The sequence below is a fragment of the Perissodus microlepis genome, chromosome 19 (genome assembly GCF_051167445.1).
Source record: "Perissodus microlepis isolate ML-2025 ecotype Zambia chromosome 19, ASM5116744v1, whole genome shotgun sequence".
Lineage (NCBI taxonomy): Eukaryota > Metazoa > Chordata > Actinopteri > Cichliformes > Cichlidae > Perissodus > Perissodus microlepis.
Genome location: NC_140479.1, coordinates 10,757,353 through 10,782,197, shown reverse-complemented (window position 1 = coordinate 10,782,197; position 24,845 = coordinate 10,757,353). Strand labels below are relative to the sequence as shown.

At 39.1% G+C, this 24,845-nt stretch overlaps 1 protein-coding gene across 1 annotated transcript; it reads right to left on the bottom strand.

Moving 5' to 3' along the window:
* Positions 1-565: 565 nt before the first annotated feature.
* LOC146365526 (calpain-1 catalytic subunit) lies at positions 566-23,049 on the bottom strand. The gene is given in 23 exon segments (XM_084915550.1): positions 566-9,028; positions 9,179-9,295; positions 10,328-10,406; positions 10,506-10,574; positions 10,785-10,846; positions 11,299-11,356; positions 11,486-11,519; positions 11,521-11,546; positions 11,625-11,670; positions 11,791-11,999; positions 12,168-12,186; positions 14,888-15,095; positions 15,357-15,517; positions 15,702-15,776; positions 17,847-17,932; positions 18,141-18,187; positions 18,892-18,907; positions 19,235-19,409; positions 19,498-19,631; positions 19,808-19,926; positions 20,012-20,081; positions 20,677-20,930; positions 22,193-23,049. Coding segments are annotated over 22 exon segments (2,151 nt in total). The 5' UTR covers positions 20,914-20,930; positions 22,193-23,049; the 3' UTR covers positions 566-8,924.
* Between the last annotated feature and the right edge of the window lie 1,796 nt (positions 23,050-24,845).

The window sequence follows — 24,845 nt, the reverse complement described above, 5'->3', positions numbered from 1 at the left end:
TAATCATCCTGATTAATTTTTTGGCTACTTTAAAGATGCACTCGTGGTTTAGTTGTCTTCTCACTGTTGGTTATTTATCACAGTTATTTAGTAGCAATTTAAGCTAGGATCAAAATATGCATATCTTGTATGACACATCATTATTGGGTCAGTAGGGTGAAGAAAGCTTAACTTACTGAAGAACTAAGTTGATATTAATAAGACAGAAATAAAATATGAAAATGGAGAAAGACTGTTTAAATATTAGCTTTGTGTAGCTCTAAATTACACATTTTATCTCTAGATATACAGTCTAGAGCACTATAAAATAGTAAAAAAAAAAAAAAAAAAAAAAAAAAAAAAGAATATGCAATAACATCTTCTTTAAGACAAGTTCAGTGTCCATAGTAATAAAACCAAGGTACTTATAGACAAACTTTTTCTAATTTGGTGTCCTATCAAAAGTAGCAATATTTAACTGGCTAAGTAATGTTAGCCAGCTTTATTGGAAACATTTTTTAAAAAAATGGGTTTTAATCTGAGTTCAAATCTTTTTTGGAAGCACTTAGATGTTTCCAGACAAAACAAAAATCAATGTGTAACTCACTTAATTATGAGAACTGTGAATAACAGTGGCCCTAGAATTGCACCCACACGCTGAACTAATAGCCATGCATTACTTCAATGCTAATCATCAAAATATCTATCCACCTTTTCCATCTAACCTAATTTTTTCTGGGCAACTTGAAATAACTTGATTACAACTCATAATATTTAGCTTGATGGGTTAGAGTTTTGCTAAAGCTAGCAAAGATTTTATATTGTAAAAGAGAAATTACAGCAATACACAAATTAGTCAGAGTGTGTGTTTGCTAGTGTGTGGGGACAGTTTAATTTGGTACGTTAACAAGTGACCGAGGCTCATAAACAGAAGTATAAGAGAAATCCTGTTTTCATTTCCAGTATGAAGAAGTGGATGCTGAGCAGCTTCAGAGGCTTCTAAATGAAAACATCCTAAAAGGTTTGGACTTCAAGAGACTACAGCTTAAGAGCTCAAGACTTATATATTGCTGAAATATATATTTCTGTTTCATTTAGGAGACCTGAAATCTGGAGGCTTCAGTATTGACGCCTGTCGCAGCATGGTTGCATTAATGGATGTATCCTGTTGTGGTGCGTGTGACATTTGTCATAGTCACTCAGACAATGCAAATAATAGATTTACATGTTCTCCACATTTTCAAACATTTGTATGCATGATCACAGCAACATTTTGACTAAAGCTAAGTAATTTGAAAATAATATCAAAAAGTATCTTAAACAGAGTTAAAGAGTCAACAATCCAGGTGAGGAAGTCCCAACAAATTATGTTCATCTGGATGTAGCATTGAAGGATATCTCAGAGTTCTTGCCAAATAAAGGTCTTAATTTTATCTCATGTTTTTGGAAAAAGGCCAGTTAGAAAAGTCTTCACCTTGTCACTTTGAGGTTTTATGAGAGTTTCTTCATATGGTTAGCAGTCCTGTAGAGTTCACACTTTAGTGGGTCAGCACCAGTGTTGGGAAGGTTACTTTTAAAATGTATTCCACTACAGATTACAGAATACATGCCCCAAAATGTATTTTGTAACGTATTCCGTTACGTTACTCAATGAGAGTAACGTATTCTGAATACTTTGGATTACTTAATATATTATCATGCTTTTTACAACTACACGAATGTACTATTGCGGTGTGAATTATTACTTTTACTGAAGGTTATTCGCCATACCAACACCAACTAGATGTTTAAATCTTAATATAAAATGAGTAACAGTAGGGTGGACATTAGGTAAGGCTGCACTTTTTGCAGCGATCTCGTATAGAAAACTATTCCGCGCTTATATAAAACAGGTCCGCGGCTCCGAACCGTAAAGGCGTAAAACCATAAAGGGACCTCTGGCTAATTCCGTTACTCCCCAACACTGGTCAGCACAGCTTCTTGGCTTGTAGAGGAGCTACCCAGTTGGCCAGTACATGTTTTACTCGCACACGTAGTTTTGTTGCCTTAATGTTGGGTAAAACAGACATCAATTACAGGAAAACTCAACAGTGAGGAATTTCTTCGTCTGTGGAACAAAGTTGTTACATTCAAGGTAAAGACAATGAAAATTAGGTTAAATATTTGATGCTGAAAAAAGTTTAAATGTTTTGAACTACATGCACTGCTCTATATTTAATTATGTATGAATAATACTTCTGCTGCATTCCAATTGTGGCTTTTTTCTTTTTGTTTTCTAGGAAATTTTCTTCCGCACTGATGTTTCATGAACAGGAACGCTGTCACTGAGGGAACTACGAAATGCATTCTTAGTTTCAGGTAGGCCTGCTTGGAATTCATTCATTCATTAATGTTCCTGAAACTACACTCTCCTGCAATCCTCTCACTGGACTCCCAAATGGCTAAGGCACACCACAACAAAAATAGGACTGCTATTTCTTGTGATTGGGAAAAAACTTGGCAATTGATGCTTTGTGCTGGTCGTATGCAAGTAATTGCGATCACCAACTGATTGCCCAGAGCTTGCAACACCTTCAACCTCATGGCAAACATTTTCAATTGCAAAGAGATTGCTCATTTCACCTGATGGGAGGCAACCTGTCTCCAAGGGATTATGGTCTACCTCAGATTGACTGCATCATTGTCTGACAGATTGGTGAAGGTGTGCAAATAACAGCCATGTTATTTATAAATGCAGATAAACTGCCAACAAGTTGCAATCAATCTGAGTCAGCCTCTGCTAATGACAGCAACTTGCTTTACTTTGAAAATGGACACTCGACTCAGCCGATTGCCATCTGGTTGTATTCTGGTTATCTTCCTATTAGTGCTGCCAGCGTCAATCTCGTTAAAATGGGGCTACATGGCGTTGTTAGTGCGGTTAGCTCGTTAACATGTTGACACCATCCAGCCTCACGCACGGGGCGATCCGTGATAACTTGTTAACGGAGATTTGCCACGTAAATGCGTTAACATCATTTTAATGAGATTAACGCTGACAGCACTACTTCCTATATAAACATAGGGTTACCAAGCGCCTGTGTAATTTTTCAGTTAAAGCACTGTCCTAGAGGAACTACGTCTCTATTAATACAAAAGTTCTAAATTAATTTTGTTAGAATCTAAGAGTTTCTGACCAAAGTCTCAATGCAAGTCATTAATGTGAATTTGTGTGTTTAATGTGCTTGTCAGGAATAAGGGTGAGTGACGACATGCTGAATCTGATGGCTCTGCGCTACGGCGCCTCCTCTGGACACATGACGCTGGAGAGCTTCATCAGTCTCATCCTTCGCTTTGACTGCATGAACAGTAAGTGAAGACAAGTGGGACAAGCTATGATCTGTTTATTTCTGTTTGCGATTTATCTGAAGTAAGTCAATCAAAAAATACAACCTCACAACGGAAAACTTTAACCTTTTTGTTGTGGAAGACATTAATTTTATACGTATCTTTTAAGAGATTCAATTAATTTTTGCTCATCAACAGAAATCTTCAGACAGTTATCTGATGGAAAAGCCATGACTCTTCAAGAGTCTGAGGTAATAAAGCCAGCTTGTTCTCATTAGTACATTTTATAACAGATGTTGATTCATTTTGAAGTTCAGAGGAAAGAAAAATACATTATTTTTAAAACTGAAAATAAATTTATATACTATTCATAAATTATTTTACACTAAAGGAAACAGTTGCGTACTCCTTGTGCATACCTTGAGCTAGTTTGTGACCAAGTAGGGCATGTCCGGGATTTTAAAACACGTTGGTAATGTTAGACAGTTAATAACTGTTAATGTGTTAAGGACAAACTTAGATTGCCATTTGCTAAAAGTTCAACTGATTTCACTTATATCCCTCAAGTGCAGCTTTTTTTTGAGAGTTACAAATATAGCCATCAAAGAGGGATGAAAGATACTGAGCCTTTTATCTTGGCCAGCTTTTATAGTTCAGCATTCCAAGGAGAGCTATGTCAGTTGAAGACTCTCCCATGTCAGCCAATGATCAAGAAGAGTAGGCCAGGATGTCCTTGGAGATAGGTGGAGGGGCTGCACATACTGCACTAACAACCTGTCTCTCTTTATTTCCAGTGGATGTACATTTCGATGTACACTTAACGCAAAGGAATGGACGTTTGATGCACAGTTCATCTGCACGCACTGAAGAAGAGATCCATGTATATTTTTCCTGCTAAGCTCTAAGTTGTCGTTTAGATAATTGCCAAAATGCAAAATGCTTTCAAGATAACTTTTTTCAAAAAGTAGACATTTCTATTTTTAATTGTCACAGAAGACAGAAACTTATTGTAGAGGGAACAATCTGAGATATATAACGTGAATATGAATAATCAATGAAAATTAAATACTACAAGAATGTGCTTGCATGTAACAGGCTGCTCTGGATTTGTAACTGTTCTAACAGAAAAACAGGGAAAAGGCTATAAAGGATGTTTTTTCCTTGTGCACTTTGAGTTCATTAAACACACATCGATTATGTGAGGGTGCAATGTTTGATTTGGCCATGATGCTTTATTGATTAATTCATCACTCATTACTGACACAACAGTGCAAGAAAGCGCCAGTGTGGTTGGAATCAACATACTGTTGAAATGATTTTATATTGTCATTCAAATGCAGCTCTTTTTGATAAATGCATTATGCACATATGTATCTGGCTTTTTCTTATTTTCCCACTGTCCACTCCTCATTTCAGGTTCAGGTTACTTTTTACATATAAGGCTCAATCATTTGCAAAGCATTCAGGGGCATTATCAAAAAGACTCAAAATCACTGGAACATTTTCATGTAAATACATTTAAAAAAGAAAAAAGAAGAAGTTTAGCAAATGAACCATCAATTCCAATTCTGGCACCAGAATCTGGAAGGTATTCATTGATTCAACTGCAGTTCAGTGTTTGTAAACTGTAAGAGTATGTAGTAGAGGAAAAGCACCTAAGTATAGAGGCTAGCTCATCAAGCATCCTGGGAAGTGGCACACTTCCTTGTGTAAAAACTCCCCAGTGAGCATGAGCCACATTTACTGAAACTCTAATAATTTCCAGCATAAATTTACTTACACCAGTAGCCTTGCTAAATGTTTGTAAATATTCCACGACAGTACCAAGAGTTTCCCCTCTCAAGCATTTCAGAAGGTACAAAGGGAATGTTAATCCACAACACTGTAGTGAAATTAACAGGAAACACATATTCCCAGTATGTCAGCGTTTCTTCAATGGTTCCCTGTTAAATCTTGAGTTAAATTTTAAAAACTTTCACTTACATATAAAAGTCCTAAATAATCAAACCCTTACATACCTCAAATATCATGTTAACTTAATAAAGAACTTTCATCCTCCACTGCAGACTTACTTGCTGCTCATAGAGTTTCCAAGACTAGATTGAGAGGCAGAGCCCCGTCTCCTGTGGACCCAGCTCCCAGTTTGGGTTCAGCAGACAGAAACTCTGTCTGCTTTTGAGATTAGTCTTATGCTGTTATAGGCTCAGGATTCTGCTGAGCTTCCCATGATGCTCTTAACATTTATTCAACTCCCCAGACACTTACATACCACTGCTACATGTCATTAAAGTTTGTCTTTTCTCTCACATGGCATGCGAATGGTCTTTGTCTTCGTCCCTTATGCTTTCCTTTTTCTACACTCAGCAGTGGGCGATGACATTAAAAAGGAATGATTCCTTCCCACCTTTGCTACCTTTATCCATATTAGATCATCCTCTCAAATGGGCGGAGAGACCAGTCAATGGCCCACTGGTAACTGGCAGTTGCTAGGGAAAAGGGTGTATTCTGGCACCGGCTGGTGATAACATTGTTTGCAAAGAGATATATAACGTTGCACTGAAAACCTCCTTGTGATTGCTTTGATTGCTAGCAGGCTTCCACAAATACCAGTCATTTTCATGGAAGCAGCAGTGAAACTGTGAAAAAGGGGATTAGTGTTGGGGTTGTTATTCAAACAATAATGTATTACACATTAGTCATTATCCTAAGTCTTGCAGCTGGGCTGGTCTCGGCATTTACTTAGTTTTATCATCACTTTGGATCCTTGGGTTACTTTGCGTTAGCATGCTAGTGTCCTATAGAGTCCTTTTGTGCAATAAAAATAAAAGTAATTTCTATACCATTTTCCTCCTGTAACACTTGGTTGTCCATTGGTTGCAGCAGTAGGATACAATTTTTATTTTGAAAAGTTGTATCCTACTGCTTTCTCTGTGTCCACTTTGGATCGGAATTTCTTGGACGTTTCTTATTACAGCTCAGAGAGTAAGTAGCGAGTTTCTGCAGACAAGTTGGCATCTTTTGTGCAAACTACCGGTGGCAACCTGCTTGTGAATAAAAGCATCACAAGGCCAGCAGCAACAAGTAACCTCTAGCAGCCACCAGTTAATCTATGCTTTCACTTCAGTTAGTTACTAAATTTCAAGAACTTTGAAAGTTTCTTCATGTGCAACATAGAAAAAGAATCATCAAACAGAAAAATAAAGGTTCTCGTTACGGTCTCACAGAATAATAAAGCAAGACTTCTCTCAGTTCAGAGGATAAATTCATCAAGTTACTGGCCTGAGAAGAAGCCAATTAATGGTACACAACATTAAAGTTTCCGAGTTCAAGCAGCAGACACAACTGAGCATCACCAGCTCTGAGATACATACAATCAAAGAAACCATTACTGAGGGAGACCAAGAAGGAGGATCAAACTGCTTTGTTAAACACACACACACACACACACACACACACACACACACACAGAGAGAGAGAGAGAGAGAGAGAGAGATCCCAACAGTGTGTGAATGGATGTTTGCGTTACAGAATTTTCACTCACATGTGCTTTATAAATAGTGGAACAATTATTTGCTTCGCAGAAGGAACAAGACTTACAGCAAAACAAAGGCTCTGTGAGGGCTACTGGCCTGAAACACACCTTTTTTGGGTTGGGGTATAGCATGAAGGCAAATCCACTTCCTCCTGGGTTGTTGGAAAAACTCCAGGTGATGAGCTCATGAAGGTCCTGTAGAGAATAAACATGAATGAATGAGTTAAATGGTAGAGGTGGAGTACACCTTGGACAGGTCACCTGGCGAGAAACTTTTTATATATTTTTTAAAATGTCTAAAGCATTCAAAGTGATAGAGGGAAGTAACCATAAAAGTGTCTAGGTAAGAAAAAAAAAAGTTGTCAAAGAAGACTCAAAGAAGGCAAATCTACATATAAAATACGATTTTATTAAGAAAATGTAACTTTACAGGCAGCTATGCAGCTAAATATATCAAAACCCACAAAACAAATTATTTTTTTAAAGGTCCCAGCTGCTGGAAAAAAAGAGAATTGCTGAAGATCACAAAGAAAATGCTTTATTCAAAGAAGGAGAATGCAACCTCTCACTATTAGCTTAGGATTGAAACTGACCCAATGAAGTTTGCTGCTTCCTTTCCCCAATATAAAAGGAATTTTAAAAAGCAGCTGATATAGAAAAATACATATAAAAACAAATGTACAGTTAAATGTGACATTTTTTTCTTTGAATTTCCATTTTCCTAGTTTTTTAACATTTATTTACTTATCAGTTTAGTTTCCCATCCACTTCATTCATTTTTGATTCATACAGTAGTCCCATGTCATTCACTAACATCTGTTTTTTGTTTCTATTAAAACTAGAGATGGACCAATCTCATATTACGTATCGGTATCGGTCCTATACTTACCTAAATTACTGGATCGGATATAAGAGAGAAATCGGAGAGAAATAAAAAATGTAATCCGATCCATTAAATATCACGTAACTCAGCTCATAACCTTAGCACGTCGAGCAGTATGCGTCACGTGATAGAGCGGCTGTGGCGTGAGACCTCTCGGTGGTCTGGTTGAGTATTTGGAGCCTCGGTACCAAACCGGCATTTCATCTCCAAGAAAGTGATCCCAGAGAGAAGTAAAGCAAGTGTGTAAATTCATCTCTGAATGTTTGTACAGCATTCCCACGTTAAGCTTAACAACTGATATATGGAGCAACTGCCTCTTCTGCAGGGGCGGGTGTAGCAAAGTTTAGCCAGGGGGGTCGATAGGGCATTAACAGGAAAAGGGGGCACAAAAACATACTTTTCTTTCTTATTGTCGTTTAAAATGTCTAGCTTTTAATAAATAACTATCTGAATCTTACACCCAAAGTTTTAATCTGATGTAAAATGTATAGAAGTCCATTACTGTATATAGTAACTATTAAGTCTAATATACCCTAGTACATAGGGTATAGGTATATACCCTATACCCATAGTACTTTTTCCTTTGGGAAGGTACCATCTGTGCAGTCTGCAAATTTGTTGAAGAAAGATGTTAAGCATCATGAGATGGAGGGTGGGGGGTGGTTCCCTTTTTTTTTTCTTTTCTGGGAGTTGGCAACCCTATTAGTTAGGTTGCTTAATATTTCCGCTAAGTACTCTTTAAAATACCAGAATAAGGAGGATGGAGTAGGTTTAAGTTTATTAGATTGATCAGTTTTGCTGAACTATGAAGTATTTTGGGTGCAGTGTATTTTTTGCATACAGGTTTAACAGAATAGCTTTAGTGTTTTTTTTTTTTAAACTTCAGTATGAACTTATACAAAATGCAGCAAGATATTAAAAAACAGTTTTATTGAGTAAAAAATATACTATATCGGATTCATATCGGTATCGGCAGATATCCAAATTTATGATATTGGTATCGGACATAAAAAAGTGGTATCGTGCCATCTCTAATTAAAACACAGATTGACAAGTTTGCAGTACTATTCACAAAAAAAATGCAGTTATTCAGTCATTGACATAATATGCAAAGAGGCATAAGGTTTACAGCTTTAAATGATTGTGTTTGTTATAGTTTCACATTATTGTGTTTAGTTGTTTCAAAGTAATAAAGTGTTATAGCTAATTCACAGAAAACAAGTTTTTGAAATATCTTCTTGTGTTTTCCAGATGAAACGTGCATTTGTCTTTCAGCTGGCTTAAGTGTACATGGAAACGTACATCCACTGAAAATAAGACAGAGATTATTTATTAATAACATTTAAGTATCACCATTTAAACTAATGCGTTTTTTTTATTTATTATTATTATTTATTTTTATTTATTTTCAGCTATCTACACATCTATTGTTGTTATTTCTTCTCGGCTTCACTTACTCTTCATGCAGTCCAAGCGAATCATGAGATTGATGAAGCACTCCAGTGCCATGTGTCCAGAGGAGGCACCATAGCGCAGAGCCATCAGACTGAGCATGTCATCTGAAACCTTCATTCCTGAAGAACACACACAGTCAGACTTCAGGAGGAGTTTGCTGAGATATATGTACATACATACATATACACACTAGTGCAGACTTCAGGAGGAGTTTGCCTATCTATCTATCTATCTATCTATCTATCTATCTATCTATCTATCTAATTGCATTATTAAGCTGGTATGAAATCCCATGCCATTTGTGAGGATGACAGACAATAGTCACAATATTCAGCCATGTGCAAAGTCATAATAAAGTCATAATAAATTCACAAATAAAGGCTATCTCATCTCATCTCATCTCATAAGGATGACCCATCCTCCCACCTTCAGTCCATATAAACCATTTCAACTTTCTCAAGCATCCTTAAACATCCTTCTGCCAATAAAAAGGAAACACAACACCACTTATTGTTGTCACTGGATATCAAGATCCTGACATCAAGAGGATGTGGGCCAACAGCTGGACTCGGGATCATCTAATCTTGCCATCAGGCTTTAAATATGTTTGGAAAACAATCTCATCCAGCTCCAAAGGAGCTATTCAGGGCTTTGGTTGTTTCATGGGATGGGGAGTGTACAGGGAGGGAGGTTCTCTGGTTGAACCTGTCCTGCCTGGCTGATGCAAATAAAGCAGAAGTCACAGATAAAGGTATATTTTGCCTAACCAGATAATAAGGACAAGGGGAGCAGGTATTTGCAGATATTAGGAACCCTCAATTCCCCTCATCCAAATGCACCAGGAAGTGGGTGTGTGTGCTTGTAACTTTATGATGATAGTTGGAACATTTTTATCCAAACATTAACATGTTTACTGTGACATTTACAATATCATCTATATAATGAATATATATTAATTATACTATACTATAATTCTTGTATTTTTTCCAATGATAATTTATGCAGTTAAACTATAATCTAGAATTTTATTACATAATTTAATGTGATTCAGTGTTGCAGTATGAAGCACAGAATTGTTTTTTTTGTTCATACTATTTATATTTGAACATATTACATTTATATTAAATATACTGAATCCTTGTCTGATATACCTGAAGCTACAAATGCATTCCTCAGCTCACTCAGTGACAGCGTTCCTGTTTTTGAAACGTCGGTGAGGAAGAAAGTCTCCTGATAAGAGAAGAAAAAAAAGAAACTGTGATCAGGGAAAATCTTCACATCTATAGCAGATGTATTGATATATGTTTTAAGGCTGTTTTTTTCCTTTACCTTGTATTTAGTGACCTTGTTCCACAGACGGACAAATTCCTCACTGTTTACTTTGCCTGTGATTGATGTCTTTTAAAACCCACATTAAGGTAGCAAAGGGACAAATCTTAGTCTGGTCTTTCAGATGAGTAATGCTGGTTATATCAACAGAAGAGCACTCAGGTCTGCTTACACATAGACTATTCTTCTGTAATTATTACTTTTCAACAGCTCAGAAAGGCAAACTACAAAGTTTCTTAATCTTCTTTTTCCAGTATCACATGTATTATAACAGGATACATCCATTAGAGCCACCATGCTGCGACAGGCATCAAGGCTGAACCCTCCAGATTTCATGTCTCCTAAATAAAACAGAGTTGAATTAGCAAAGACAGTGTAGCACAGTTGTCATCCACAGCATTCAGGGTCATAGACTGCATGTCGAAGTAGCCATGGCGACTAAGAAACTGAGGGTCTTGCACACCCTGCTGTATTACTGATGTTTACACTAATGTGGACCACAGTTTATTTTGTATTAATAAGTTAGAGTCATATTCTCATAAACCAGAGTTTGCCAGAGTCCGATGAAGGCTTACAGGAAATAATACTGATTTATAAATTGGACGGGTCAGACCTGGAAACTACGCTATATGAACAAAAGTATTTACAGGGCTCCAAACCTCCTCTGGCATTAACATCAGCACAAAAACTGTGCACAAGGAGCTTCATGGAATGGGTTCCTATGGCCAAACAGCCATGTGTAGGTGGCCCAGTAAATTTAAATTGAGCTTGACAGAGTTTTTAAAGGCCAAACCTTTCAGGATGTTTTCATTTAGAAGCCTCTGGAGCTGCTCAGCATCCACTTCTTCATACTGAAACATTAATTGATTTGGTTTACTACCTGACACATTACACAGACGTTAGACACATAATGCTATATAAACTTGTAATATTGCAGTAATGTGGCTAATACTATTAGCAAAAAGATCTTTTTTATTTACCTTGTCAGAGTATTGACGGAAGAATGTTTTCTTCATCCTGATGGTTTTTTACTTTTGTGACCTGACGAGTCAACAGTTCACGTTAATAACACATGAACAGCAAAATAAAATGGACACAATTAAATGATTTGTCACACACCTTTTCAACTGGCTCATATTTTTGCTCATTTGCATTTGAATTCTCACTGTGGGGAGACAGACCAATATGCATTACTTTCATAGAAATCAACTGTAATGTATCAAATGCAAATTTTGTTTGAAAACTTTTTTTATGTCATATCATCAGACATCGAGGGTGAGCATACTAGCAACACGTCTCTTCTCTTGAGTGGATGGTGAGGATGAAGGAGGCTGTCTCGTTGGGTTTGAAGGCGGATGGCACAATCAGGTATTCACCAGGCTTCAGCATAAGGAACTCTATCACCTCACGGGCATTCATGTATTTATCACTCCGAGCAACAGGCAGATGGGTGTTGAAGAACATTGCTGGAAACTTCCCACTTTGCGTTTTGTACTGAAATTATTCAAAGTGATATTTCAGCTCCCCAATTTCATTTGAAGAAGTTTCTGAAGTGCGTACAGACATGTCAACTTGAAGGTTTTATGTATCAGCACATAAATTAGCTGTAAAATGAGATAAATACAATCACAAATGAACACTAACAGTTGGTGTACAACAAACTGAAACACTGTGGCGGGACCTCGAGAGAGTTGAGCATAAACAAATACAGACAAAACCTCAATGAATTGCAGCAACAATGTTCTTTCACGTTATTGCTGCTAAAGCTGGTTCTACAGCTTATTGAACCATGGGGTGTACTTAGTTTTTCCACACACTTCTTCTTTGGCTTGGCTTGGCCTTTGTTACATAAATAATTACAGAGTGTGTTATATCATGCATTGTTGTTGATTCAAACAATCTTACAACATAGCAGTGTTTCCTGATACATAAAACCTTAATAGTGAAAGACAGTATACTTTCTTTTTCACATCACCATACAGTGGCTTGCAAAAGTATTCGGCCCCCTTGAACTTTCCCACATTTTGTCACATTACAGCCACAAACATTAATCAATTTTATTGGAATTCCACGTGAAAGACCAATACAAAGTGGTGTACACATGAGAAGTGGAACGAAAATCATACATGATTCCAAACATTTTTTACAAATAAATAACTGCAAAGTGAGGTGTGCGTAATTATTCAGCCCCCTGAGTCAATACTTTGTAGAACCACCTTTTGTTGCAATTACAGCTGCCAGTCTTTTAGGGTATGTCTCTACCAGCTTTGCACATCTAGAGACTGAAATCTAAGGAGCTTGCAAAGAAAAGCGTCTGGACTTCTTTAAGTTGCTTAAAGACGTTTCACCTCTCATCCGAGAAGCTTCTTCAGTTCTAAGGTCAAATGGTGGACAGTCCCAGATTTAAACCCAGTGGGAGTATCCCCCAAAAGAGGGAGCCAAGGGAGCCTTGGCTCATGTGATTAGGTAGAGGATCATCAGGGGGACCTTTTGTCCCTCTTTTGGGGGGGATACTCCCACTGGGTTTAAATCTGGGACTCACCACCATTTGACCTTAGAACTGAAGAAGCTTCTCGGATGAGAGGTGAAACATCTTCAAGCAACTTAAAGAAGAACAGACGCTTTTCTTTCCAAGCTCCTTACATTACGATGATCTGGATGACTGAGAACCTTCACAGACATCTAGAGACTGAAATCCTTGCCCATTCTTCTTTGCAAAACAGCTCCAGCTCAGTCAGAGTAGATGGACAGCGTTTGTGAACAGCAGTTTTCAGATCTTGCCACAGATTCTCGATTGGATTTAGATCTGGACTTTGACTGGGCCATTCTAACACATGGATATGTTTTGTTTTAAACCATTCCATTGTTGCCCTGGCTTTATGTTTAGGGTCATTGTCCTGCTAGAAGGGGAACCTCCGCCCCAGTCTCAAGTCTTTTGCAGACTCCAAGAGGTTTTCTTCCAAGATTGCCCTGTATTTGGCTCCATCCACCTTCCCATCAACTCTGACCAGCTTCCCTGTCCCTGCTGAAGAGAAGCACCCCCAGAGCATGATGCTGCCACCACCATATTTGACAGTGGGGATGGTGTGTTCAGAGTGATGTGCAGTGTTAGTTTTCCGCCACACATAGCGTTTTGCATTTTGGCAAAAGTTCCATTTTGGTCTCATCTGATCAGAGCACCTTCTTCCACATGTTTGCTGTGTCCCCCACATGGCTTGTGGCAAACTGCAAACGGGACTTCTTATGGTTTTCTGTTAACAAAGGCTTTCTTCTTGCCACTCTTGCATAAAGGCCAACTTTGTGCAGTGCACAACTAATAGTTGTCCTATGGACAGATTCCCCCACCTGAGCTGTAGATCTCTGCAGCTCGTCCAGAGTCACCATGGGCCTCTTGGCTGCATTTCTGATCAGCACTCTTCTTGTTCGGCCTGTGAGTTTAGGTGGACGGCATTGTCTTGGTAGGTTTACAGTTGTGCCATACTCCTTCCATTTCTGAATGATCGCTTGAACAGTGCTCCGTGGGATGTTCAAGACTTGGGAAATCTTTTTGTAGCCTAAGCCTGCTTTAAATTTCTCAATAACTTTATCCCTGACCTGTCTGGTGTGTTCTTTGGACTTCACGGTGTTGTTGCTCCCAATATTCTCTTAAACAACCTCTGAGGCCGTCACAGAGCAGCTGTATTTGTACTGACATTAGATTACACACAGGTGCACTCTATTTAGTCATTAGCACTCATCAGGCACTGTCTATGGGCAACTGACTGCACTCAGACCAAAGGGGGTTGAATAATTACGCACACCCCACTTTGCAGTTATTTATTTGTAAAAAATGTTTGGAATCATGTATGATTTTTGTTCCACTTCTCACGTGTACACCACTTTGTATTGGTCTTTCACGTGGAATTCCAATAAAATTGATTCATGTTTGTGGCTGTAATGTGACAAAATGTGGGAAAGTTCAAGGGGGCCGAATACTTTTGCAAGCCACTGTATGTGTATTATAAACATGAAATAGAATAAATTAGCTTCTTACTTCTTTGGTCACCTTGAAGGACGTCAGAGGAATTTCGTTCATGTTGGGAATAAATAATAATTCAGTTAGTCGTTAGTTAGTTATTTCAACATGTGCACAGCCACTGTATGAATGTTTGGACAGCATATTAAAGCTTGGCTTGCTAACAAAATGTTTTCTAGCCCACAAATAACTTTTATGTTGTAGTAAATTTTTGATCTGTCATTTTCTGCATTTCAACACCACATTATTGTTGTTTCCACATTACGATACAAATTCTGACAATGGTTAAATACATTTTCATGCTCTGAAAATGTCAACTTCAACATGGTTTTTATTTTCACCATAGTTAGTTCATGTTCTCTTTTGCATGCATTTTCTTTCCATATGTATGATAGATAGAGATAGAGAAATACTTACTAAATATACAGAAAAGCCAATGTGGAGGTTCTGCACCAGGCGTCTGTTCCTCTTGTCAGGCTTTTGCATGAGAGACACTAGGATGTTTTTCTCCCCATTGGTCTCTGAGTTTTCACCTTCGACCTTAATTCGATACTGTGGATTTGTCCAGAAAGTGTCTGGAGGACATAGAGGGAAAAATATGTTTTATGTACATGAATTGAAGATTAAAACATTATGTTTTCGCTGTATGTGGCGCTGGCCCTTTCCCTCATTCCCCTTATTTGTCAGAGCTCAGTGACAATCAGTTTCTGCATGTTTCTTTAACATCTTATTTTGTTGCAAATGTGTTTTTCTGTATTATAGCAAAACATTAATATTGTTTTAATGTACAACAGAACATTTAAACACCTATATTCCAGTATATGCTATATAATTACCTCTGTTATTTATGCAACCTCCAGCAGTAGTTCCAGCAACCCACCGACCCTCGTACACAGAGGTCTTCCACTGAGCAGAGGATTTTCCATCTATGAAGTCTGGTTTCAGGCCACAGATGTCAAGATCTGTGTAGAACTTACAGAAATCTTCAAATGCCATCCTGTTAATAAAATCAGGTAGATTTTCATTCCTAATTTATTTAGATGTGATGTCAAAGTATAAAACTCTAAGCTTATGACATAGTACAGAGTAAATAAAGCAAAAAAAGAGAAAACTACAACTTCTGGTGGTATTAATATAATACCGCCAGAGGTTGTAGTTTTCTTTTAACGAAATTTGCTTACCAAAACTCTCCATCATCGGCAACCGAAAGGCACATTTGGCGGTCTTGAGAACTCACAATGTCCCACATGGGGGACCTTAAAGACAGTATTTTAGGTAAGAGATGACACATTATGTTGGTAATTTTTATCTAGAGTTGCATGTATTGAAGACAAATTATTCCGTAAGTAAATATAGGCCAGTGTTGGGTAAGTTACTTTAAATGAGTAACTTAGTTACATTACTAGTTACTTCTATCAAAAGTAACTCAGTTACTTCAAGTTGCTCGTTACTTTCAAAGTAACTAGTTACTAGGGAAAGTAACTTTGGTTTTACTCAGAATTCTCTTGTTGCTTCCATAACTGGATACCCAGCAAGATTGCCAGTCTTCTAGCTTGCTTACTTGCCACAAGTGCACTGTGCCACCTACCAATAGAAAGGAAAAAATAATGTGTATATTTCCACGAGAGAAATCCAACGCCTAGACCGTCGTTGAGCACCACCATGATTCTAGCCTAAGTCATAACGTCATGTACGATTCTTACATCCAACACAAAACCTGCAGTCGTGGTGCTTTGATTGTACTCAGAACTCGGAAATTCTGCCTTCCGAATAGGAAGATCTAGGTAACACCAGACTGCAGATGAGCTGCATACAGGGCTGGACTGGGACAAAAAAAATCAGCCCGGGCATTTTGACTAGAGACCGGTCCACCATTACAGGAAAAATCCTAAAGCCTTTGAATGAAAACAAACGCTGTTGTGACAGTGATGTACAGTGTTTTGATGGTATATATGTATCAATCTATCAATCGTTTGTTGTAAGATTAAGATAATTATTCATTAAAAGCTAGACATTTTAAATGAGAATAAGAAAGAAAAGTATTTCTTTGTGCCCCCCTCTCCCTGTTAATGCCCTACATGGCCCTCCTGGCAAAACTTTGCTAGACCCGCCCCCAGCAGTTGCCAGCCGTCAGCTACGTAAAAAAGGATCCTGGTGTTATTTGTCTGTCAGAAACAGTTCATAACTTCCCTTCAACTCATTCATGTCACCTAAAAGGTAAACCTGTTTCTCCATCACCTGTTCAGCTCTGATGATTCAGTAAGGACATCTCCTGGTTTCATCTTCATGTTTCCCTCTCACCACATATCCAAACCGATATCATGACCAGCAGCTTTTATGGCTGTGGCTCCAACAAACATCAGCTGATACTAGAAATTAATATTAAATAAATTCCAACAACAGCTGATCAAGCTTAAACGTGCTGCTGTTGTTTAGCGCGACATCCGCTGGTTTCCTCTTTCTGGCGCAAAGTGGGCGATAAACAAACGAGAGAGAAAAGCCGATCAGCTGATCATTGATCAGTTTCATGACTAAAGTAGCAACAGGAGAGGGTTTCTGTGTTTCTTTTCACCTCAATACGAAACGCTTGATATTTTCTCTGAATATGAGACGATTCCGTTTTTTACGGAATGGTTGGCAACTCTAATAATTAACCATATGAACAAAATAAAGTTCAATATCAGTAACATCATAGCACCCACCCAGCTGTATAGAAACTAGCTAGTACCCAGTACGAAAAAGTCAGCATAACGAAAATAAACTACCCCTAAACTTGGTTTATATCTGACCGAGATAGACTGCAGGTCATAACTTCTTACCTGAAGTTCAGTTCACCTGACACTCGGACCGGCGGCCGCCTCGGCTCTCTCTTCCTCCTGTGTCCCCTTTCCCTCATCCACCTGCTGGCCTCCTCCACTTGCTAATGTTACTGAATCTGTGGAAGCTCCACGATAGCCACCGCAATAAGTAACGAATAACGACCCTATCTAAATCCCAGTAACGATTGAATGCTGATTTTGGCATAATAACTAGTTACCGTGCTCGTTACCACAATAATAACGTAGTTACTGTAACGCGTTAGGTAAAAAGGTTGTACTTTCACCTGCATTTTAAACGAAATATTACACTGGTTTGTTTAAGCAGTAACTGGAAAAACCAGTTCAGACTAAATTTCTCTTAAAGACCAGAACTACTTGAGTAACTGAGTCACTTTTAGAGCAGCAATGGAATCAAGCAGTACACAATGCAGATGTCAACATTTTTACAACATGTAATTTTATCCATCATGTCTTCATGAAACAGTACCAAAGCTGATTACTGCTTACCAATCACTCCACTCTCCTTCCCACTCTTCTTTGCCCCAGGGGTTCCACAAACGGATCAGCTTCACAGCTTTTCCTTAGCTAATAAGCTGGCAGCAGGCAACAGAAAAATCAGTTGTTATGGTATTTAAATGTATGCTCAAAGGTTTTTAAATCTCCCCTTTAACATATTTGTCCAATATGTCAGGAACCTGTTTTTGCTGTAATTCTTCCTAAACTGCATACTGTGGGAAATGTTATTACTGTAGATTCACTTCCAATAATAACTGTGATTACTGTGCAAGTATAATTCTTTACCTCTTTATCCCCTGTCACAGTGTAGGCATGCCCTAGGACCATGATGGCTGACTTGGCGTCTATCCAGCGGGAGCAGGTGGCGGAGGTGCGCCGCCAGCAGGAAGAGCTGCAGGACCAGACCGAGCGCCACCTGGAAAGGATTGGGCATCTGGCGGCGGTGCTCTGTGCCTGGGCACCACCCCCACAGGTGTGTCCCAACGGTGGTGAAGCGGTGGAGGAGCCGCGTTAAGCACCTTAGCAGCCGGAGGTGGTAGACGAGGCGGGCAATAGTCCGCGCCGGCCGGAGGAGAGTGAGCAGCTGGGTGAAGGGCTGCTACTGCCAGGAGCGGTGGAGGAGCTGCTCCAGCCGAAGGCGGCTGACAAGGCACGCAAGGGTCTACACCTACTGGAGGTAGAGGAGCCACTGCGGGAAGGGCTGCTCCAGCCGGGAGTGGTGGAGGAGGCGCTCCAGCCGGAGGTGTACGAGGTGCGAGGGGGTCCATGCCTGCTGGGTGAGGAGCCGCTGCATGAGGGGCTGCTCCAGCCGGGAGCAGTGGAGCAGCTGCTCCAGCCGGAGATGATGGAGGAGCCACGCAGGGAGACAGAGGTCTCCGTGTCAGGGGGACCTGCACGACCTGGGGCCAAGAGCAAGACGCAAGCTGTCCTGGAACAATGGACGAGTGTCCAACCGCCTTTGAACAGGTGCTCACGGCTGTGCCTGCAGGGTCGTGCCGGTTCGCCAGGTGGCCAACTGCCGGACCAGTGTCGCCACTGGAGGCGTGGGTGGCCTCCGCAAGAGACACTGCCCTGTCATCAGGTTGGAGGCCGGTGGGCGGGAGTAGGTTCGGCCGGATGGCTCCCCGGCCTCAATCGGGCGATGGGTTGTATGTGGTATGTGGTGGTGGTATGTGGTGGGGTGTGGTCTGTGGTACCGTGCGGACACACCTGCAGGACATCCGCAATCACGTCCGCCGTGTTAAAACACAGGACTCAGGGGTTGGTGTGTGTTGTGGTGAAAAGTGCTGAATAAAGATGGCTCAAATTCAAGATGGTCCCGCTGTGCCTTATTCTCGCCACACTCGGCTACTGCTCTGACTCTGTTTATTTGTGCTTACCCCTTGAGGTGTACCACAGCTCATCAATGTGTTGGATTTGCCAGCTCTGCATATCAGCCCCCACACGTCTGAACTGGCGTCCGACAGCTGGACGCACATGTGGACGCCACCGGTGAAATCCATCATAGCCTCTGAAGGAGTTCCAGAAGTCATGTCGGTGTAGGAACCACAAACCCTGACAGAGGTAGATAATATTTTTCACAGATCCCCCACATGTAACTTGTTCACTGTATATCGGATAAATCACATGTTTCTTTGCATACTTGGCATAAGCTTTCTCCAGCAGAGCAGGCCAGAACTCATTTGGATCTTTGGAGTGAACAAAGATTAGTCTGCCATTGATCGTCGGCAACTTGTCATCAATGACGACGTCCACCCACCGCCCGAATCTCCAGAACTAAAGTAAAGATACAATTGTTTTGTGAGCTTGTTGTGTTTCATGAAATTTGATCATTAGAGACAAAATAATCCAAACTCTGTGAAATAAACAGCTTTTAAGTTTTAGTTTAGTGGGGAAAAAACAGTTACAGATAATAATTACTTCTCTTATTCTGATAGTTTAATGATGTTTACCCTGAAGTGAAAAATGCCACAGTAGTTCTCTTTGATTTTTTGGTCGAGGGGAACAACTTGATTAAAGATGTGATTCTGGAAAGTCAGTGCGCCGATTGATGCAAGAAACCAGCAGTTTCCTGTTTAACAACAACAAAAAAAGAACAATCAGGACTGTAGGCAGATACAAGAGTGTAAATATTAGGAGTGAAGAAATGACCCTACCAAGTACACCTTGACCAATGTCAAATCTGGAGACGCCGTCAACCACAAATTCAGCATCAGGAGCAATTTGCTGTAAAACAGGGAGTCAGTTTTCAAATTTAAGGATTGCTTCACTCATTTCCACTTTTACTTAATGTATCCGACCATTCCCAAATTTGAGAGGTTTGGGGCCAAGTTTGAAATATGAAACTCTTCTATGGCCTGTAATTCACAACTTCACAGGCTTAAATATCAGGATTAATTTAATTATTGTCACATCCACTAGAGGGCACTGTTACAGTGAAAATTTCACTTCTTGGTTCATAAGAAGAGCTACATTTTCACAATCTCAAATGCAGTGGGGCAGAGGTGTATTTTGTTTTCTAAAATTCTAAAATTAATTATTAGCTCATGTCTAGCAGTCTAGTTTTGCATGTCAAGCTTGTTTTGGCAACCACTTTTATTTTGAAATGTTAAGCATTATTGTTAGCCGTGTACTGGGACTGTGTGAATTGAAGAACAGCTCATTCAAACACTTTTGCAATCTGACTGCAGAAAAATGTCGTTAGCAGAAAATTTAAACTGAATCACTTGCAGTTAAAAAGGGGGAATCAGTCCCCGGCTGATTAAACATTTAGATGTGATAGAGCATCTAATGTGCAATTTAAATATCTTTAAATACTCACTGCAGGTCTTAACCACTTCACGTGGGCCAGGTCGGAGGGCGTCAGTATCCCCTGGCCAATAGACTTTGCATCAGGGGGGAACATGTCATCGAGGTACCTTACTCCTTTGATTAGACAGTAGTGCTTCAGGTTCTTGAAGTCTTGGTTACAGAACCTTTCAGGGTTGGAGATGCTCCCATATCCCTTCTGCTTGTGACGAGCCTCCATAATGTTCAGGCATGCACCAGAAAGAGGCATTGCTGCAGTGTTTGTGTCTGTTTTCAAGAAGTTGGCATGTAAATTTCATAGATTAGTATAATAAATGATATGCTACAAAGAAACAATGTCAGCTCAAATCCTAACAGTAAAATTAAATTCTTCTTAAAATGATCAGTACGCTCCTCAAACCTCTAGGGTGATTATCAGTCTACTCCACCTCCAGATTACAACCAGTAAATTACGTTAAATATTTTTTTGGTAACATAACTTTAGATATTAAAAATAAAGCTTGGTTGATGTAAGAATTGATGTAAAAAGTCAATGCCAGAAAAACATGATATACTCTGTCATTTCATATATTTAAATGTCATATAAGACAATTTTATTCTTCTTTGCTTGTGTTTAAATTCAGTACTTCAGAAAAGGTTATTTGTAGGCATGCTTCTTTATGTATGAAAATCTCTGTCTGCACAAAACAAGTACATACAAATTACAAATTTATTAGACCACCACCCAGTGTAACGTTTATGCCACAGCTGCTCTAAATTAACAGTATTAGTAAATACCAAAATCATGTTTTATGTTTCTGTAACCAACTGTATGTGTAGCCTCTTTAATCAAAATAGTATTTTTAAAGCTGTTATCCATTAATTTTCATATTTGGGTATACAACTGTAATTTTATTTTAATTTGCCTAATAAATAACAATATAATTCTAAGTAATTTCTAAAAACACATTTTCATTCTTGTTATGATAGATGGTCTAATAAATTTGTTAAGCACTGTATGCCCATTTGCTTTTTAGGAAGCTGCTCAGCTCATGCTTAATGTTTATATTGACTATAGCTGCTACTACTACTAATAATATTAATAGAATTAACTATAAACAATATACATACTGAGATTAAAGTGGTAGACATTGAGAGGAAATTACCTAAGATTTAACTCACAGTTTTATGAGCCGTTTTTGGCAAGGTAACAGTCTGCAACAGCACAAGTGCAGCACCTGTTCTAATAGGTATAGCTGACCCATAATGATAAATGTGGGTCACCTAACTAAATCTAGGTGAGAAAAAAATAGGTGAAATAATATATAAATATTAAAAACATTGCTTGGGTTTTTTTTCTTTTAAAAGAAAAAAAGAACTGTAATTTAAAATAAAATATCAATGAAATGCCCATATAGTAATAATATTTAATGAGACTATGAAACTAATAAAAACCAAACAAAACCTAACACTAAAAATAAATAGAAAAAGCAAAACTATAATAACTGATTTTAGTCATTAGTCCTAAAATTGTTAAACAAACATCTTACCTGAACGAGTCACGAAAGAGGAAGCGTGTTGTTTAGTAGATACGGAGCAGGTCTGCAGCTAAGAGTGGACAGGCTTCAGTCTTATATAATGCCCACAATCCCCTAAATCAGCCAGGACATGTTGTGGCACCTCCTTACCATCCTATGCAAATTTCACTCAAACAAACTCCACCACTTTTCTTGGAATTACTCTGGAACCTGCAGAGTAAGTTTAATCGGTGTTTACACAGAAGTCATGTTAATTCTTAATGTACAGGTGTGATGCCCTGTATACAGCTTCCTGGTTTTTATTTAAAATAACCCAAAGGTTCGCTTGACTTCAGTGCAAATATGTAACTCTGTTGTTGTATGTTGTCTGCTAAATAAACATTATATTTTAGATGTTTGAACAACCTTGAGTAAGTTTGTTTAAACTTACAGGGCTGCCATGGTAGTTGGCATCCACTTTATTTTTGGTTTCTTCGAGCATTTGTGCATGTTAGAACTTGTAACTAAACAAAGATTTTGTGGCTGACAGCTAAATCTTTTTGCCTCTAATGTGTGTGACTACTGTAGAACAAGAAGCCATTTATTTTGATGTTGATAAGTAAAAAATTCACTAACACAATAACTGACTTCACCATTTAACTGCACGCCAAGATATTTTTTGCTGATGTACATGTGCAGTAAAAGATCCTGATGTTACTTGCTTAACAAAGATTTACTATATGATATATTTAAATATTTACAGACGTGGACAAAAATGTTGCTACCCTTCGGTCAATGAAAGAAAAACTCACAATGGTCACAGAAATAACTTTAATCTGACAAAAGTAATAATAAATAAAAGTTCTATAAATCTTAACCAATGAAAGTCAGACATTGCTTTTCAACCAAGCTTCAACTGAATTATTTAAAAAATAAATGCATGAAACAGGCCTGGACAAAAATGATGGTACCCACAACTTAATATTTTGTTGCACAACCTTTTGAGGCAAACACTGCAATCAAACGATTCCTGTAACTGTCAATGAGACTTCTGCACCTCTCAGCAGGTATTTTGGTCCACTCCTCATGAGCAAACTGATCCAGTTGTTTCCGGTTTGAAGGGCGCCTTTTCCAGACTGCATGTTTCAGCTCCTTCCAAAGATGCTCAATAGGATTGAGGTCAGGGTTCATAGAAGGCCACTTTAAAATAGTCTTATGATTTCCTCTTAGCCATTCTTGGGTGTTTTTAGCTGTGTTTTGTGTCATTGTCCTGTTGTAAGACCCATGATCTGCGACTGAGACCAAGCTTTCTGATACTGCCCAGCACATTTCTCTCTAGAATCCCTTGATAGTCTTGAGATTTCATTGTACCATGCACAGATTCAAGACACCCTGTGCCAGATGCAGCAAAGCAGCACCTGTCACGGCCTGGGGGATCGGCAAGACGCTGATCGGCCTTTTTCTTTCTTTTCTCTCTCTTGCGCTCTCTCTCACCTCCTCTCTGTCGCTGGGGCGGAACTCATTGTGGGTTCACGCCCGAGGCCCTCGGCCCACGGAAAAGAACACACCTGATGCCCATCAAGGTGAACGGCATTTCAGCCAGGAGGTGACTGCTGGTCTTCGCTGGATCGTTGTCTACCACGCGTCAGTGAGAGTCAAGCTACAGCTCAAGATAAGTCAAGTGTCTTTTGTGAATATCGTACTCATTCCTGTTTCCTCATCTACAGACCCCCTGGATAACCTTTCCCATGTGAATCTGTGTGTCAAGTGTGAAGAAAGGAACTGCAGTCATGTATGTGGAGAGTTGGAGAGCGAGTGATTCCCCCCCTTGGATTTCCCTGGAGTCCCGTCCCTCACATTGTTGTATATAGCACTGCCCGGCACTCTCTGTATATACACCTGGTGAACTCTGTAAATAAATCCTTGTGTTCAGCTGATTCAGGAGTCCCGCGTTTGAGTCCCCTGCATCTTTGATCTGTCATCAATTTCCTCCTGCAGCCACATCCAGGGAGGTTGGCTTAAGATAAGATAAAGGATTTCAAAAGAGACAGACTCTGGATTAACATGTCCCTTTGGTCACATTATTTTCTTTCTTTTCTAGGGGTACCATCATTTTTGTCCAGGCCTGTTTCATGCATTTATTTTTAATTCAGTCAAAGCATGATTGAAAAGCAATGTCTGACTTTCATTGGTTAAGATTTATTATTGGTTTTGTAAGATTAAAGTTATTTCTGTGACCATTGTGAGTTTTTCTTTCATTGACCGAAGGGTACCAACAATTTTGTCCAAGTCTGTATATTATAGGAGAGGCTGACTTATGGAGCTTCTCTGAAATCTCACTTGAGACGAGCATGTGGGCATGTGCTTCTTTTTAAAACTTTCCCGTTCCATTTTGCAGAAGTTGAAGTTTTTCAACATTAAATTAAAGGCTGCTTTGAATAACAGGAGGAGGCCTGCATAGGCAGCCAGATAAAACTGTGCAACAAATATTGGAGATTCCTCAGGCTCCTCAGTTCCTCCTATTATAATACAACCACAGACAAAGAAAAGCATGAAACATATTACATACGTAAGCCAAAAGGGAGCAGCAGTGAAAAAAGCTTGACTCTAGTTTCCAGGTGTTATAGTGGCAAAACAAGCCAAAATCATCACCACTGTGACCAAACATCTACACTCTGGTCTCTTC